The sequence below is a fragment of the Meleagris gallopavo genome, chromosome 8, assembly GCF_000146605.3.
Source record: "Meleagris gallopavo isolate NT-WF06-2002-E0010 breed Aviagen turkey brand Nicholas breeding stock chromosome 8, Turkey_5.1, whole genome shotgun sequence".
Lineage (NCBI taxonomy): Eukaryota > Metazoa > Chordata > Aves > Galliformes > Phasianidae > Meleagris > Meleagris gallopavo.
This window is the reverse complement of record NC_015018.2, coordinates 12,637,132-12,656,659: the sequence shown is the minus strand read 5'-3', so window position 1 is coordinate 12,656,659 and position 19,528 is coordinate 12,637,132. Positions and strand designations below refer to the sequence as shown.

General features: G+C 35.4%; 1 protein-coding gene across 2 annotated transcripts in view; it reads right to left on the bottom strand.

Moving 5' to 3' along the window:
- DLG5 (discs large MAGUK scaffold protein 5) overlaps nt 1–19,528 on the bottom strand; it is a 62,884-nt gene that overhangs the window by 9,796 nt on the left and 33,560 nt on the right. For both annotated transcript variants that reach the window (XM_031554412.1, XM_010714346.3), the window contains exons 11-27: nt 18,904–19,031; nt 18,438–18,613; nt 17,889–17,992; nt 17,440–17,532; nt 15,524–16,543; nt 13,639–13,777; nt 11,577–11,721; nt 10,965–11,086; nt 9,843–9,932; nt 8,930–9,098; nt 4,983–5,145; nt 3,980–4,113; nt 3,459–3,623; nt 2,333–2,516; nt 1,271–1,419; nt 816–986; nt 135–331 (exon numbers count right to left, since the gene is read on the bottom strand). In XM_031554412.1, the coding sequence (XP_031410272.1) occupies nt 135–331; nt 816–986; nt 1,271–1,419; nt 2,333–2,516; nt 3,459–3,623; nt 3,980–4,113; nt 4,983–5,145; nt 8,930–9,098; nt 9,843–9,932; nt 10,965–11,086; nt 11,577–11,721; nt 13,639–13,777; nt 15,524–16,543; nt 17,440–17,532; nt 17,889–17,992; nt 18,438–18,613; nt 18,904–19,031 (3,349 nt within the window). The remainder of the gene's footprint in view (nt 1–134; nt 332–815; nt 987–1,270; nt 1,420–2,332; nt 2,517–3,458; nt 3,624–3,979; nt 4,114–4,982; nt 5,146–8,929; nt 9,099–9,842; nt 9,933–10,964; nt 11,087–11,576; nt 11,722–13,638; nt 13,778–15,523; nt 16,544–17,439; nt 17,533–17,888; nt 17,993–18,437; nt 18,614–18,903; nt 19,032–19,528) is intronic.

Sequence of the window (19,528 nt, the reverse complement as noted above, 5' to 3'; positions counted from 1 at the left end):
TTTTGCTCCTACAAGAAGTGTACATTTATCATTTATATGAATGCCATCCAGAAAGGTAAGTTATTTGTTAAATGTATTGCTGCAGACACTTGAAAACAAAAAGATTCCCTCTTGAGTATAACAAAGATACTTGCCATCCAAGAACGGGATTGAGTCTGTGCTGATTGTATCAAGAGCCAGCAAATCCTTTCCATCTTTGGAACCACTTCGTTTGTGTTTATGCTTTCTCCTGAAGAATGACCTTCGTGCTGCTGCTGACAATGTCTTGGAAGAGCTGTTTTCATCCTTAGTCTCAGACATGCTGTGTCTCCTATAGAACTCCTGATCCATCCTGCAGTAGAAGAGTTACAACACGGAGAAGAGACTTAGAAGAAAATATAAAGGAAACCAGAGGGACTAACAAACAAAATATATAACTGGGCAATAATTCATGTGATTTTGGTAACAATTTAAAAATGTTAATTCCTCCATGTCCCTGAACTGTTCTACCAACATTTTGCATTTTTTGGTAGAAAAATAAGAATACTGGTAATTTAGAAGAACAAGTGCTGCGCCACTGGGCTAGAGCATATTTTTGCTGTGGTTACTCTCACTTTTTGCTCTTGAATTATCTATCACAACCTTGGGCTATGAGTGTTTTCCATGACATTATAACTGAGTTGGTAGAGAAATGTATTTAAATATGTCTCCCATAAAATGATTTCTGAAAATCAATATCCCCTAGAACTAATAGAAGCAAACAAGTTTTACATCAGCTATCATTAGTCAGACAATTTTAAAGACTGAGGTAAGTAACTTGTATGGTTATCACTCACATATATTTACTAGGAATCTGTCCTCTTTCCAGTTTCTGAGCATTCTCATCTAGTTGCCAAGCCATCCAGCAACCAAAGTTTCCTTGTGGTAAAGTATCATCAACATACAAAATGTCATCCTTCTTAAAGCTTAAGTCCTGTTCCACCTCTGCCACACGGTCATAAAGTGCTCTGGAAAGAAAGACATAAATATGTTCTTCAACTGATCTCCATCAACTCAAACATAGAACAAGTTTCTTCAAAGAAAATGGAACAGATTAGAGCACAGAAGTTTAGAATGAAACATGCAGACTTACTATGTTAAAAATTGTGTATTCACTGTCAAGAGACTAGCTGGGATAAATTAGTAACTTCGAATTTCTAAAATGCGGCAAAAGAGATGTATAATCTCTTTCGTGATAGTCAGTAGTTATCGTAACTGCTTTACTTTGTCATTACCAGTCATGCTCAAATACCTGATAAAGAATCCATCTCCAGGAAGCTCTTTTATCCTATTAAATTCTTCAATTCTGTACTGAGTCTTTATTTTGATATTTTCTCCAGGTTTCAACATTTCGAGGTAAGCTTCCTCAGCTGTTTTAGTTCGCATATCAATGGATCCATACTACAAAAACACAAAACCATTAAGCGTGATACAAATCTTAATAGACAACAGAATTAGGTGAGCTTGAAAAACATTTAAAATGAGTGTTTTTCATAATGGAACACTCTACATACAAGCAAATCTTGCCACTTAATTATAGCAGTTAGTATCTTAAAATGTCTATCAGGAGTTGTGATAAAAGGCAAAACACAAACTGAATGTAGTTGGCATAACCAGGAGAGACAGTTTACGCTTCTTTTAAGTAATATGGAAGCGTAAGCTGAGAACTGCAAAATTCAAACAGGAAATAATTTTTTTTTTTAAGGGAAAAAGGTTGCCTGAGGTCAATCAGAAGCAATTTCTAAGCAAGATCTACATCTGGATACTAGAGACACAATGGGAGAATCTCAACAGTCAGAGAGTATTAATGTTCAGCTGTATCTGAAAAGTTTATTAAAAGAAAAACACACAGCATCTTAACAGTCCTGTCAAGTAGAGAAATAGTCTTGTGTCAAATAAAGATAGTAGAGAGAAAGACATTTCTTGATTTCCCCCAAAGTCTGTTTAGAATTTCATTGTGTTAAATTCAATAATCTTCTGTTTCACAGTATGTTCCATATTCCTGTTTTTATTGTCCGTACAGAATTGTATTCAAGATTTTCCATTTCGATAAGAACAGCTGTTTATAATTCCAAGTAGAATACATTAGTCTGTCAAACACATGCAACCTACACTCTTGGTGGTAGTCTCCAGGTCTGTATAATCAGATCTTCATAAGTTGCAGTCAGAATAAAGGTTAGGCATCATTTTCACAGCTTTCATGTCAGGCTCACAAAACATTTCCCATTGCCAGACAGCAAGATTCTTTGCACAACTCCCTCCCTGTACCATCCTAGACATTTTGTCTGCATGCAGTAAAGTTTTCTTAACTTACCTCAAGTATCATATCACCCAAAACTAGTCCATCAGGTCCTTTAGCTGGGCTATCATCATCTACATCTGATACAAATATTCCATACAGATTTCCACCACATATCTGGATCCCAAGATCCACTTGGGATTTTTTAACAACAACAGTTCTTGGTTCAGGGGTCCTTTTGTTCGTGTCCACAGGGCTCCTTTTGATAGGAAGAAATAACACATATAGTTCAATTTAAAAACTTGCATGAAGAGTGTACAGTCAACTAGCCACCATGAACAATATATGAGGGCTGCTCTGACAGTAATGCCTCCTATTTTGTTACGTTGCTCCACAATAACAGAGGCAGATGTTGGTGGTATGGCAGTAGTGGTTGAACCTTCTCATAATATTCTGTTACATTCTGCTGCTGTGCAACAGATGGCAGCAGAGGGGCAGTCTGACAAAATGGCATCTGACATGGAAATGCAAATGAAGCAGAAGTGTGGAGTTGAATTTCTCCGTGCAGAAAAAAATTCACCTACTGACATTCTCTGATGCGTGGTGAACATTTATGGAGATGAAACAGTGGATATGAGCACAGTAAGGTGTGGGTCATGTGTTTCAGCAATGGTGACAGTGACATGAAAGACAAGTCAATGTTCCAGACCGCCAGGCAGATTTTTACAAGCTCGGCATGCAGTCTCTTGTTCATCACTGGTGAAAATGCAGAGCTAATGTTGGTGACTGTGTTCAAAAAGAGTGCTTCGTAGCTGACAATTTGCTGTACTGAACAATGTTATTGTGCTCTCTGCATTTCTCATAGCTTCCACAAAAATAAACAGGAGGCATTACTCTCAAAGCAACCTATGCATATCTACAGAATTATTATTTAAAATAGGCTACCTATGGATATAGTCATATAAGACAAAAGCTTCATGTTACTTATGGATCCTTTTAACTAAACCAGTCTCATCTTACAGTTCCTCCACTCCTTGCAGATCTTTCAAATACAGACTGTATCATCATGCAGTTTTACCTCGAGCCCAGTTAGTTTGTCTGCTAACTTATTTCAACCGGGCCACAACGTGTACAAAACTACTTTTTACATCTAATTCTGACAACATTTATTTTCTTCACTAAGGCAAAAATTTTTCTGTACCTAAAGGAATTTCGGGGACTTGTGGTCGGTGTGGTTTGTTTGGATGGGGGTGTCATTGTTCCTTCATCCTGTTCACTCACAGTATCGATTATGGAATGATTGTCAGGAGTTGCAGCTCCACTGCCTTGAGGGGTGGAATGATTACTCACAGGTTCTAGGCGAGAACTAATAGGAAAAAAGAATGAAAGGCTAGCAGCTAGTGTTTCACCAATGTCAAATATTTTTGATGCAAACAAACTTTTTAATATGTCAAATAATCTACATTATCCATAAGTCTAAGAGAAAAATAAAGCTCAATCTTGAGATGATCATGTATCAAAATGGGATAGATAATTTAACTAAATCATACACTTTGTCTAATTTTGGGAAACTTTCCAAACTTCTCAACTATTAAAAAAAAAAATGGTTTGAAATACTACAACCCCCTAATCCTAGGAAGTCATTTTTAATTTTGTTTAAATTAATTATACTGAAATAAAAAAGAACAAGTAAGTGTTATTTTGAAGTCTTGCTACTCTTACCTTGATCGTGAATGATTGCCAAGCTGATACATGTGTGGGTTATACTGAGCCAAAATAGTAATGGTGTCACACTGTTGTCCAATGATTAATCGAGCCTGTTGCTCTGTAGCATTTCTCAAATTTATTCCATTAAACTACGGAAGAAACAAACAAGAAGATGTCAAATTTTCAAATGGAAACTAGCAAAATCATTCTTTCAGTCTCCTAGTCAATTCAATATTTAAATGTTGACTTATTTCAGCAGGAGTAAATAGGATGATAGATCATCCTGCAATGATTCTTAAGTGTCTGAACTCCTTGGAAGGATTCACTAACTTTATTATTTGGTATCCCAAACATGAATTTAAAATCCTTTTACTACTGAAAGACATAAATATTCTGTACTGTGTTATGAGTTGCTATAACTGATTACAAGCAAATTGGTTCAGATTATTGATCAGAAAAAAAAAATTAAGACTTAAATTTATATCCATAATCAATTCAGGCCCATTTTTAGTCATATACACTGTGCTTTAACAAACACATGCACAAATGCATTTACAAAGCAACTCTGCACATTATAAAATCATCTTCCATATATTTATTTAGTGCTTCAGGTCAGAATCTTAATGCAGCTGATCTAACTGATTATTTTTTAAACCAGGTATGGATATAACCAAACAACAGTAGGACAAAATAGTGGTACAAGCTAACTGTGTATTTACTCATCTTATCCTGGAGAGCATGACTTTGGGACTATGTTGTTTAAGTACCTAAACTATGTAGTTTAAAATTGACATATAACTATAAAAGACGCAAAGCAAATCTACTATCAAGACATTTTATACTAATGTCTGACAAACAGCCACTAACAATCACACGTACTGGACTACCACAACACAGAATAACTCTGCCACTTCTCACAATACACAAGCTTTCACAAGGTGTTCTTTTGAGGAAGGTAGTTGTTTCTGGACTCGTATGAACAGATTAAAAGTCATAAGAATAGTAAGCAAACAATTACCTCTAGTAACTGATCACCATATTCAAGTCCAGCTTGATGCGCAATGCTCCCACCTGTTACTTTAGAGACAAATATTCCACCATTTTCTCCACACACAATGGAAATTCCTAGTGGCTCAGAACCCTTCTGCACTTTAACATGACGTGGTTCTTCCATGTAAGGCCTTTTAGAAGAGAAGGTTAAAACTGATTCGAACAAAATCGCACTTAAACCATAATGAAGTCAGATTTATATGACACACTTTAAGGCTGTCTAAGTTGCAATAAAAAAATAGGTTTAAACAGTTACTTAAAAAAAAATACTGTCAACTGCTGTAAACACATTCCTTTAACACCATGCAATGTACAGTGGCAGAATTAAATGTATATCCATTACACAACTGCTATAAAGCATTATGGTAAATATGAATTACAAATAGTATGGTTGGGAAGTTGGTAGGAAATAAACTTCCAGATCCATACTATATAAAAATAGTTTAGCTATAGTATATACTATGTAATTTACAAACCATATTCCAGAAAGGTATGTGACTATTATAAATGCTGGCAGTCTTTACTGGCCATGAAAATAAATATCTTAAATGATGAGACAAAGCAAAGAAAAACAATGCACAATATCAGATTTCATATTTCTATGCAGGGAAACAAACTAGTAAAGAAAATTAAGCAGTTGCAAACTCAAGCCATTAAGACAGCAGTTTGCATGGTATCATTACAATTACCATGCAAATTCTCCTCAGGGCAATTATCCAAACGTAAAATAGCACAAGTGCGCAATACTGCTTGCGAAGGACAACCTTATATCAGGCCAACCTCAAACTCCTTAGTGATGAGAACCTAGGCCTAGGAGCCACAGGGATTCTCAGAAAAGACCTATTACGGAACAGATATCTGAAAGATGGAGAAGATTTGAGAAGAAAAGAACACTTAGAACAAGACACACAGTAATACAACACCAGTAAGTATTAACAAGAGAATGGATCTTATGAAAGAAAATCCTGAAACGTTCCCCTTTCCTCCCCCATACTTGGAGATGTATCCACCCGTACAAACAGAGCTAGTCCCTCCATGGTGTGAATAAACAAACAGGAGCATCCCAAAAAGTGCTGGTTCATGTTACAATGAACTCAACAGAGTCTACACAGCAAAAGGCATCCTGGGTATTCAGAATGGAACTACTTGGAACAGTGGTGGATTTAGGTCCCACTAACAGTGACTGCAGGTCTTGGCAGCCTTTCTAGTACACAATTTTAATAGCATTATACTAGTTTTGATAAGCATTAATAGGAGGGTCTTCTTTCCTAACACTTGATTATATAAATTAGACATTCCCTAAGTTGTGCAGACTGTTTCAATTACTTAAATCCTGCTGTTCAGATATCAGATGAGTTAAAGGAAGTTAACTGCTACTAACATACGCAGCAAATAAATGGTGCCTTTGGAAAGAGCAGAATTTGGGGCACTTGTGAGGGGAGGGGAGAGGACACAAATTCATAAACTATGCTTAATGTTTCAGTCTTTGAAGGCAAGCATCTGGTAGTCTTCTGCAGCAAGGACATAACTTGTCAGCTTATTACAGTACAAAAGTAAAACTGTCAATTTGAGACATAATCTTATCAAATCAACATCACTATTAGAGGTAATATCTACCCCCTGGAGCTTGCCTATCAATGCACTGAAGATATAACAGTTTTGAGTTATTCTGTGTTATCAAATACACAGGCCTAAAATCACTGATGTTATCAGTATTATATACAAAAAAATTCTTACTATCAGCAAACCAGAACCAAAGCTGCCTCTCTGCCCTTTTTCATTTTTTAAATACATATAGCTTATCTTACCTGAATCATGCTAACTCCCAGAAAACTGGCACTTAATAAACTACTTTTAAAACTCATTATGAATATGTAAATCATGATGTAATGTGAAGCCTTTTACTTAATATCACAATGTGATTACATACTAATGGGCCAAAATAAAATTTGTCAAGGTCTAATAGCTGATTGAATACTAGAACTATATTTCTGTTATCTGTCATATCCTTATGCTTCCGTCTACCACGTGCATTCTCCATTTGGATTGGAATGAATAAGAATCAAACCCACACAAATTGCACAGAATTGTATCTTAAGATTTTAGTAAATACAAAATGAAAGGCAACTAGTAATGCATATAGTAGGGAAACAAGAATAAAGTAAAACAGAATTGTAGCATCAAAAATGTATCTTACTTGGTATGCAGCATTTTTAAAATTAAACAAAGCACACTCTTCTACAGTATTCAGACTGCCTGTCAGAATCACTAAATGCTGCTTAGAAATAAGTTGAAATTGATCACATTTCTTTAAATTTCATTTAAATTGATTTTCCTAAAAAAAATAAATAAATCAACAGAACAGAAACTTTTTTTTAATCTGTATTATATGATATGGGGAAAGGCCAAGCAAATTGCTTGTATTCTGTGGGGAGGATAGGTGACAGAAAAAAACAACCATTTAAAGATGCCATCTAGGCATCACCACACATTTGTTTAGGATACATTTAATTCAGAAATACCTATTTTAATAACAGTCTTTGTATTTCTGGGGTGTGTGGTTTTTTTCCTGAACAAAATAATATTCTTTTTCAAGAGAGGGAGTATTCCAGACTACTGCATATACATTGTACACCAAGAATAAGAGGGTTGGAGCCTGACTGTATTTTGACCTTCAAATCAATATTAATAAAAAATGTTAATTCCCAGAGATTAGAATGTACATTCTGTACTGACAGAGCATTATAAGGATATCAAAAAACTAGCTTTTTCCACTGAACGCTATACATAATCATTAGTCATGCGAAAAAGATAATAAATTGTGACTTGGACTTTGCAATTGACAAGTAGAAGAACCGTATACAATATATAGTGTCACTACAGTAACTTAGTTACAGATTCTTTTAACTACACAAAAAATATTCTACATAACATTTTATGAATAACTTTTTATTGCTACCAGCAAACTTAGAATACAGAATATCCTTATTCCTTCATTCACAGTCTTATAGTCAGTACTTTTATACAAGTTGGGCAATACAAGACAGTCCTAGAGTCCACCTAAATGTAATCTATTTCAGCACATCATAGATCTCTTATACTGCCCGGAGGACATTATGTTGTCTCAGTGTAAAGAAAAGCCTGAATCAGGTTTGTGTCTTATTGTCCAATACTTTGAGTTCATACAAAATGTTTAATATATTCAATCTAGCCAGACAGTGATGTCCAAGACTGATACCATAAACAACAAATCTTGAATGTATTCATAATGAGATGAAAAGTCATTAACACACGAAATTTCACAATTTTAAGAAAACAATATCAGGTTCAAACTGTGCAAGCAGCTATGCAAAGACTTGATGCTACAGCTCGTAGTGGTCCAGGTACAGCCAAGGGGATCACAATAGATTATGTATGTATGAATATATTCTTGCAGTAACCATCTCAATTTTATTTATCTGGCTGAACTGAATCAAGGCACAGCGGTTAGAGCACATACTGTACAATACTAAGGCAGTGATATTTAACTATCAAATATTACTAGGTATTTTATTCAGTTTTCTAGAGTACAGAACAAGCCTATCATAAATAAGCATCTGAGGTAGCTCAAGTGAATGTATCCCAATTTAGACTATATTTGGCAGGGCCATTAATCTAACACGAAAAAAAGGAAATCTTTATGAAATTCCTTATATTTCTGAACTGAAGACATAGGTTTTAAAGAAGAAATTTATACAAAGATCTCTATGTACTTTGTAAAGAAAAGAAAAACATTACGTAACAGGAACTCAAATGCATCTCTGTGCCTTCACATTCATCATTTCTATCAGCTGTTCACATTCCTTCTAGGCCAATAAATGTACAAGATCTCATTGGACACATTCCTATAAAAAGCAAATAATGTGAGGACCTTACCTATCTTTTCTACGTTCTCCAGCAGATACTGGGCTAATGGAAATTCTAGGTAAAGTAGAAAGGGAGTTTTGAGATTGGCTGCTGGCAAAGGAAGATGTTTCCAAGTTAAGAGGTGACTGTGGAGGAGTTATCAAGCTGGGACTGCTACACTCAGACTGTGACAAAGAGCCTACAAAACCAAATCAAAACAAAAACATAAAATCAAGTTAGGTTTTAGTGTATTGCATTTGTCATAATTCAGAGATCTACAGAGGCATAGGGAATGATACAATACATACCTGACCAAACCATTTGCTAGCAATCTGGTAGAACTAAGGGAAGCCAGCCTTCTAGCTTAGGTAACTAAATTTAGATTTTGCAAACTCATTGCCCGTAGTGTCTATGTAATAAATAAGTTCTCTATAAACATGCATATACGTATTGCCATTCTCACCATAGAAAGCTGGTACAGAAAGTAGTTTGCTTCCTCTGAAAAGGCTATAAAAAAAATAAATCTCAAATTGCTAATTATGAAACTAAAAAGACCAACTAACAGTTGCCATTTACTGTAATAGAATTTTTAACATACAATCAGTAATACAATAGTATGCAAAATAACACATTTAAATAATTTAAAAAAATAATGTAATTTCACTGTCAAAACATTTAAGACATCATTCCACAAGAAAACTGCAACCATAAAACACAGCTCAATAGTTACTTTTTAGTTTCATTTTTTCTAGCATGTCATGTCCTAGAATCAACTAACAGAGAGAAACTGCTTTTCGTTAGAAATTTTTTTTAGTTACATTGTAGCAAAATACAGATACTGTAACATTCATAAAATTATTGTATTCAGATTTTTGAGCAACTTCATTCAGTAACTGACAAGGCTTTGAACTGGAAATACTGAAAACACTACAAATAAAATTACCTCTGTCAGAGCCCATGACGGACCTTGGATATCTTGGCGTTAAAGGGATCTTAATCCTTTCTGTTCTGTATTGCAAGTTACTCGAAGAACCTATTTTTAGAACAACAAAATTATAAGTTGCCAAATTTCAAAGGAATAACATGAAAAAAATATGTTTGCACTCTAATTTTTCAATAAGCAGAAAAACGGGCTCTGAATTTCTGCAGAAGCATTAATGATTATTCTCATATACACCATATCTAACATACTTCTGATTGTTTCATGGTGAGTACAAACAGCACAGTGCAGTCATACAGTGCATATGTACAGCTCATTCTTCATTGAAAAATATTTAAAATGTTTTTGATACCATTGCAATTTAACTGAAGTCTAAGCAAAAATCTAATACTTGAGGTTACTAAGAACCCACGGGCCTTGACAAAATGCATTTAAAGCATTTTTATTATATTCTGCTTGATGAAGACATTATTCCCTGGCACTGTTTCCTAACTGCTGTGACTTTTTGTTGCTGTTGTGGCTACAAAGCTGCCATGCTCTATTCAAACACAATTGTAATAACTGATGGAACTCAGGAACACACGCATGCACAAAAAAGGTAGTACATAATTTTAAGTGAAAAAAATTTTACAATGTTAAAATGCTTAAACAAAGCACACGTTTTCTTTGGTTCTATTAAGACACACGTCAATGTCTTAAATGTCAATCAAGAAAACACAATTGCAACGTATTTCCAACAAGATGATTTACAGCAGGTCATTACTTTTTTGTTCTGTATACTCTTTCCTTTTCTCATCTCCACCTCAGTGAACCTCAAAAATAATTTGGCTGGACATTCCATCTTCATGAGGATACTTCCAAATAGTAAGAGGTGTTGAAAGGAGAATTTTGCATCACTCAAATAATACTTTAAAAGAGACTATTAAGAGCAAATTAAACAAGCCTACTTCCAGGGAACACCATTGGACATAAAACTAGAAAAATGAAGCAAAGAAACACAGGAAGCCTTTTAGGCTTTGAAAGCTTTGGCAATTCTATAAATCATGAAAATAGGGAATTTTCAATTTATTATTATTCTCCTGTATACAAGAGTCTCACATGAAATAAATCAGAAAAGCAAGTTACCAAGTCTTGCACTGGATGGCAGTGAATTTGAGCCATGAGATGCTCTTGTACGTGGATTTTCAGAGTATTCATTGGAGTGCTTATGACTCAGGTCCAAGCTCAAGCGACCTTGATGCTGGGAACTACATCGAAGCAAAAAAACAGGGCAACAGTCAGAACTGGGCAAAGTGTCTCAGCAAGCAATAAATTGGCCAACAGACAATTCTGATTATCCTTATCCTGAGCAAAATGAATTCTCCCCTAGTTCTCACTTCCTAATTGCCCCATCATTTTACTAATTAAGACAACTCAGAGAAAAGAGAGCCTAAAGTGCTTTAAAAAAAGATGGAAAGACTTCAATTACTTTGTTCAGAAAGATTTTTATTTAAAAAAAAACAAACCAACATTACAAAGTAATTGATTAAAAAAATAATTTCTTTTTCAGCTTTAGTCAGCAGAAGAGGAGGGTAAGACAAACGATCAGTTTCTGAAAGACATGAAAGCAATTGGCAAATCATGCTATTGAGAAGTCTGGGTCTAACAGTGTTTCACTCCACACTGAACAAACCACTACCTGAAGCAATTTCATCCTAACACGAACAAAAACTTAAGGTGATAGAAAGTTCAAAACACCTGGGATGCAAATGCTGATGGCATATTTGGCTGGCAACAGATGGGCAATTGTTGGTGTGTACTCTGTGGCTCCACGCAGTATAGATAGGATTTCGCATGACTGCAGTTACTGCAGGGCACGGTGCTAAGCTTCTTGGTACAGTCCCTGTTTAAGATGATAGAAATACTCTTACCAACATTACTAGCATATAAATTACAGGTAACAAGTATATTTAAGTAGTTGCATAATTATGTATTATTGTTTACATTTATGTTTATCTATAAATATAATTTATTACCATATAGACAAATAATAATTCCATGTTTTTTAAGTACAATATGAATATTTTGAATCTGGATTATAATTTTCTACCATCAGTAATTAAATGCCTTGGGACTACAGAAAAAAAATCATTCACATAATTTCACATCATTTTCAAATATACTTGTGCCTAAAACACTTTGTTTTCAACTGTTAAAATTCTTTATACAGCAACAAGAATCTCATTTTTCTCTCTGTATAGTTATCTGCTAGAAACAGAAGTTTTTATTCCGTACTTGAACTATCTGCAGTTAAAACCATTTGATCATGCTTGTTCTTCTGTTGTCAGAAGTGGGATTCTAAGACATGTCTGATGGTTTTGGATTACATATCTACTTATTCAGAAAATGTATTACTCAAGCTGTTCATTGAAGTCACTCATCCTTCAGTACTCTATTTAATCAATTTCCTCTTAAATGAGTATTATAGCATAATATGCTACAGCAAAAACTTACATTTCAAGACATATCATCTAATGTAGAGTTGACTTGATTAGGTTATATTACACGGGAGAAGGAAAGTGATAGGAAAAAGAGTAACAAAACACAGAACAAAAGTTTCTTTGAGCTGAGATACAATTGAGCATGCATTTACATTCTGAAAACTGGATGGGATGACTGGGTCTAAAACTGCTCGTTATTCTATATACACAACTCATTACCTCTGACATAAACTTCAATAAGTTTTCCATAATTTTGAATCTTAGCAGCAATGTAGGGACTGCACAAAAAATTGAGGGTAAATTCATAAAAATCGATGTTTTCTTGGACTGAAAATCAAGTGTCGTATGTAACTGCTGAAGCTAACTAAACACTGAAGACTGAACAATCCATCTGGCAACAGGTCTAACCAGGTCTAACCAAAATGCATCCTGGCCGGTTTAAAATAACTGGTGTACAATAACCTCATTAGCTCTTCAAAGCACTCTGTTTAGTCTGCACCAACTTTAAAGCAGCTATTATGAACTTCAATAGCAACAACTGAGACAACATGCTCTCTGTTTTCCATTTTACCTGATCATATTGATTTTTGTGTGAGCTGCTTCTGAGATTCCTCTTCAACAGCTTCGAATCTCAAATACACTAATTTTTAATCTTTAATTTAGATACACTAAGATCACAATCAACTGGGGCATTCTATCTCATATACTCCAAAAACATTATTCCCAATAGATAGAAATTAATATGCGACACTTTCTGAATATCGTCTTTTTGCTTTGAAGTAAATTCAGAATTGACTGTAGGTAACACGTGGGCTGCACCCACTTACTGTTCACTTTCAAAAGCTCTGGAAATCTTATCTGTCTCCCTGTGCACAGGCTACAAGCTGTTCACCACTAACACATTCAAAATTCCTGTGCAACACAGAATCAGATGAAACAAATCCTTCACATGGGAGCCGTTCAGTTTCTTTGATGGTTCTCAAATAGATTAGACTTCTTTACACTCCAGAAACTGAAAATATCATGTTCAGAATACAAAAGAACAGGAAAATAGGTTTTGTATTTCATATTTCTCTTGCCTTATCTTGACTGATACAGACAGATTCCTTGCAGCATTCCAAGAAAGTAAATATGAGTTCTTACCTAATTCTAGGGTAGATATTTAGAATATAAGAGTGTAACTGAGCTTACTTCTGGAATACAGTAATTAACAGGATGAAATTTTAGTTAGTATTCAGGATCTCAGGAAAGAAGTCCATGCTAGACATCTCTGACTTGAGCAAAAAGAGGCACTTGCCATCCACATCAGCATCACTCACCTGATGTCATGCCTCCAGTGTACAAGGTGGAAGACACAAAGCCATCACTATGCCTAGCAGAACGTTTTGGTGAATATAGTGCCCATTCCTGTAGCTCTGGAGACAGGTGTTCCTCACTAGTTGGTGTATATTTCTGCACCTACGAAACCAGAAAATTGGATTAAAGGCAGTTGGAGATACAGAAGGAAAAAAACCCTCATATTCCATAGGCAGTAATCAACTTCAAACTTTTCAGTACGTATTCCAGAATATGCTTGCCACCACTTAATATGACAGTCCTTGTTACATCTTTACTTCATCTTCCACTGATATTATTCAGTTCTACCCCTTCTTCCTCCAGCCTGTTGTTACTATTTTGTAAGCTTCTTATGCCAAAGTTTGAAATTTATCTGATACATTTTCCATCAGTATACACCTGAGTTACATTTCTCCTTCAAAATACTACTTTCACAGAACATTTCAAGCTTAGATTGCATTCTTTAGCACATGTACTCTCATGTTACTTTAGCCACTATTGCAAGTGTTGCCAAATGAAAGCTGGCTAATAAGCCACAAAATGTTTTCCTCTAAGCCTGCATTTTGAGATATATATGAAGCAACATCTCCAACATAATGATACAGGTTGTGGAGCCATTGTAGTTTCTGTCCTGTACGTAGTGAACAGACACTGGTGTGTCAGTCACTCTCCCTAGCTTTGTACCATCAGCAAACTTGCTGAGGGTGCATTCTATCCTTTCACCCAGGTCACTGATGAAAATGTTGAGCAAGATCACACCCAGATCTAACGTAGTTTTAGTACACGAAGACCATTCCATCAAAGTCATTTTCAGAGTGAATGGTGTCAACTCAGAGGCACAATACCACCACTGTTCTATAGTCAATAATTTTAAAGCCCTAAGTATTTTCTTACATACTGGAGAGAAACTAGGGGAGCTGGAAAAAACAATAAGCATAGAACTCAGACTTAATTTAACCCTAGAGATGGAAATGTGCAAATACCTCAAGTAACCTTAAAAAAAAAAAACAAAACAAAAAATTTTAAGTCTATAATATAATTTTATTTTTCTCCATAGACTAATACCTATACGATTATTTTGGCATAGCAAGGTACAGAGCAGGAAAGGTAAAGAAAATGACATTCTAAGTAATTTTGATGTTGATTAGATGCAAGGAAAAATAACTCTTTAAAACTTGAGACTTCAGGTGGCAAATACACATACCACTTTTTTTTCCAAACTGAACAAACCTGAGATGGTGGACCCAAAACTACATTATTGACTATTCTACATTTTATGTGGTCAGTTAAATAGGCTAGTCATCCTAGATCACGCAGAATTTTTTCTCCCCCTTCCCTGGTAGGATGTTAGCCAAAATCTCCACAGTCAAATTTATTTAAACAAATGACAGATCTACTTCGAACAATGTTGTTAAATTATATTCTTTTAAACAGTCCATCTTTATAGTGCAATGAGTCTAATGCCCTGCCAATTTCAGATTACATTAACACTTGTGTAGATGGACAAAATAAAAAACGTCACTATGGATGGTAAACATTTTTCCCCTAATCTATAGATTGAGCCAAAGAGATTTCTGAAAAGAAGCTGTAATAAAGCTCTTACTTACAGGAAAGAGCCCTGATCCTCCACAGAAAACAGTGAAAATCAAAATGGAGTTACAAAACAGAACCCAATCATTCTGTTTGGTGGTCTTATATTTTGTGATACTTGCAACAATTGAAAGAGTAGCTCCTCAAGGGACTTGGATTTCGTGAACGGACTTTGTTTCTCCTTTTAGGATATGTAACTGACTACACAAAAACACTTCTGAAAATATTCATATCGAAGAAAAAAAAACAAACAAACAGATTTTCATAGCAAAATATTACCTGAAGCGCAGGATTAGGAATGGGCATAGGGGTCATTTTATGTCTCAGAGCAGGAGCAGATTTTGGCCTTGGTCTTTTTATCTCTGGCTCTTCAACTCTTTGAAAGCCGATGTCATCTTCACAGGATTTCCTTGAGGAGAGATGAGTACAGTCAACTCCCTCCTCACGATAATAATTTCCAGCATTCCTACTGCGCCCCTTGAGAGTAGCAGAGTCTTGTTTAAGTGCCAAGGAAACTGGAGCTTGGGCAGTGGCTGGGCTGGTAGGTGGTGATCCAGTTGTTACTGTTGACTCTGAAGCAGAGCTTGCCTGCTGTTTATGTTTAAATTTGATGGAGTCACTTCTCTTAGGAGGAGTGGGAGGAGTTGAAGCCACTTCAGCTTTTGATGGCTGAGGTGAATGGCCTGTCACCTGATTTGGAGAAAGGTACTCTGGTTTAGGAGGAGTTGGCGGCCTTTTGAAAGTATCAGGGTCAAAGATAGATTTCCTTTGTTTTGGCTTTTTGTACACAGAAAACTTTTCTGTTTCTGTTGCTGAGATATTAACCACGACTTTCGGCCAGGTACCACCACTATGCTTAGCACCATGTCCTTTGTCAAATGCAGTCTCAACCACCATACAGTCATTTTCTGTAGGTTCATAAGGCAGCCTCCTGTTGTCCAAGTCAACAACTTCATAGCCTCGGTCCCCATATGTCTCTGGGTTGAAGGAGCTGAGACTGTGTTCTGAATTACTGTGGCAACTGTGCACTGTGTTCCTATGAGAATCTACTCGTAAAGTTTTGTTAGTGAAGGGTTTGTGATCACAAAATGAACGACTGCCCTGATCATTCTGGTCCTTCTTGACATCCATGATGTCTGGATTGAAAATGTCAGTCTGTGTTGAGCTGTTGAGTTTCAGATTTCTTTTGTTTTGGGCTTGTATCTCTGATGCATGAACCCTGCAGTTTGATATTTTTTCTGAATCCTTCAGATTTTCAAATATATTTTGACCACTCCAAGACGAACTCTGAGGAAAAACCTAAAAAAGAACAAACAAAAAAAGACGACAACAATCCACCACATAACAACTTTAACTAAGTCTGATTTCTATTTAATTTCTGCTTAGCACAAACTATTTTCTAGTCTCCTTTATTTACTCCAACCTGAATGGAGATCCGCATATGCATTTGGGAAAAATTTAATAAAAGTTCTGCAGATTCAAAGTAAAGCATGGATAAAACGAAACCAGATTTTTTCTGAAACAATTTCAAAAGGGCAACTCTACACGGTGGCAGAAGCACTGAGCAAACAGCAAAAGGATCTCAATTCTACTTCTATATCTGTTCAATGACACTAGTAATCATCTTTCATTGCCCATTGCTTCACAAACATTTCATCTTTTTCAGTTTCTTAAAAACTCAAGCTCTCACAAGCTGCAATTATCACTGACTGAACCTTTTTGACAGGTCCAGTGTAATGGAATTCTAACCAAAACAGTATTTTTATAACACTAAGTCTGAAAAAGAACTAGTACTTATCCCTAATGATAGAGTTCAGTTTTCTGTGCAACTCCCCCCTGGCAAAGAGTAAACTGTAGTCAGGAAGCAATTTATCTTTCATGAACAAAAGTGCTGCAGCTCTGAAGCAGAAAGCAGTAAGAAAGAAACAACTGTGCTGACAGTCATTTTGTGTGACCAGCAAACAAATGGGGGAAAAAATATAAGAGCAATAAACAAATTTTATTTGCTACCAGAAGGCATAATATCCTTACTCTGGAAATAACTATTTAGTGTACCATCAGTGAAATACATCCAGATGATCTTGTTATTAGCAAAGACTTTCCAATGGTGATATATCCATTTTTAATACACTCTTTCCTTAAGAAGTAACAAATCTGTTCAAGAAAATTCTGCAAGGTTAGCTTTCCCTACTCACCTTCAACAATGACAGAGTAAGGGAATCTCTGCAGTTTCGTAACAAAGCTTCACATTCATTAAGCGACTTATTATCTAGTGCAATGCCATTGATCTACATATAAAACAAAACAAAAACAAAGAAACAAAACAAAACACAACTGAGATCCATAAAATGAAAGCAGATGGAGAACATCTAAAGGTACCACCTCTGAGAGAGGGAAAACATGGTTTTGTGTGTCATGCACATAACTGAAGTCAAGTTGACCATATCATGCATTTACCTGTTCTCCACTAGAAGCTTAGTCTCCCATATATTTTTATTCCTAGTAGTGATACTATTTAGTAACACTTGTTTGATTACATTAGACTTTATGCATTTGTACTTCCGTAGTAATGACATTTTGTTTCACAGGAGCTCATAAATCATAAATAAATAAATACAAATCAGAAGAATGTATTCAGACTTACAGCAATTATTCTGTCTCCCACAGTAAGGGAACCCTCTTTGGCAGCTGGGCTTCCAGGCACAACAGCAGCAACAAATATTCCATTTTCTAGACTTACTCCACTATCTGAAATTCACAAAATAAACATTAATTTACTCCTGCAATTCAAATAAGTTGTTCAAATAACTACAAATCTGACCTGGATGCAGGATTAAGAAATATAACTACCAGAGCAAATGAGATCTCAATCTCTAACAACCCTTTCAAAGAAAGGCAAAAACATGAAAATAGAGATTTGGGGTATACCAGAACTTACTGTAATTATACAGACTAGGACTAACTGGTGGATTTAGCTAAACGGAAGTATGAAAATAAAACTCATTATATTTATGGAAAAAACCTATCACAAATACGATCATTTTTAGTTTGATGACAACAATTCATGAATATCCCTATCTAGTAGGTAGTAATAGCTGAAATGAGTTTTAAATACAGAACATGTACTTCAATTTCAAGACACTGTTGGATGGACAAATGGGTACCATTTACATCCAGCCTTTATATCTATTACCTTTATGCCCAGAAACATTGATGTGAAGTGGTGTTATCACTCGTCCACCCAATGACTTCCTTCTTCGAACCACCATGTTAATAACACCTCCTCCATTTAAGACAGCTTTTATAACTTGCTTTTTATCCTTATTAGTAAGATCCACATCATTTATCTTCAGTAACCAATCATTTACTCTGGCAGATAAATACAAATAGGGAGAGGCCACTGTTACAAGCATGCTTTGCTGGATGTAGCACATACATAACATTCAGAAAAAGGGATGCAATGGAATAGATATCTTAAAATGCTCAATTATCTAAATATTTTAGGTATTGGTCTTGTCAGTGCAATTTCCTTATCAATATTAATAAGGTAGACATGGTCAATTATAAAAAAAGAAATAGTCAAAACTGAAGACTTTGCAGTATGCTCAATATTTTGTTTATGATTAACAAAAGACATACCTTCCAAAGTAAAACCGTACCTTAATCGACCATCCACAATACTTCCTTTGTCTACTTTGGTAACAAAGATCCCACAGTCTCCAGGGAGGTACGGTTCATTCACACCTTCTGCCACATCAAAACCAAGTGCTTTCAAGTCCATATCGTCCTAATAAATATTATTAACAAGGGACTCAATTGTACTGATAATTACACTGTGGCTTTGCCTGTTCACAAGAAGCATTTTTTTAAGCTTGGCCTATGTCCTTATATTTATACAGTATCTTTTACAGGTAAATTATTGTATTTTTTACTTCAATATATAAGCTCACAGTTTCATCAGGAATTAGACCGTTCATTCTATCTCAAATTAAAGCTGAGATAATATTTTAGAGAAACTTTACAGAAAAGCATGTAAGAAAGCAAGTTCAGACATGCACAACCTGTTTTAAAGCATGATGCTGGATGCGTCGTGAGAGAACAAGGACATGTTTCCTAAGAAGAGGCATCACTTGAGGAAGAAGCAGTTATAAAGTGCATTTTATCTCAGAAATATATTCAGAAAAAACGTGAGCTGTAACTATATTTGACAAATCAATCACTGAACTGAGCTGGGAAATGTTAATTTAATGTTTGCTTTGGTAAATGAATAGCTCACTGGACAAA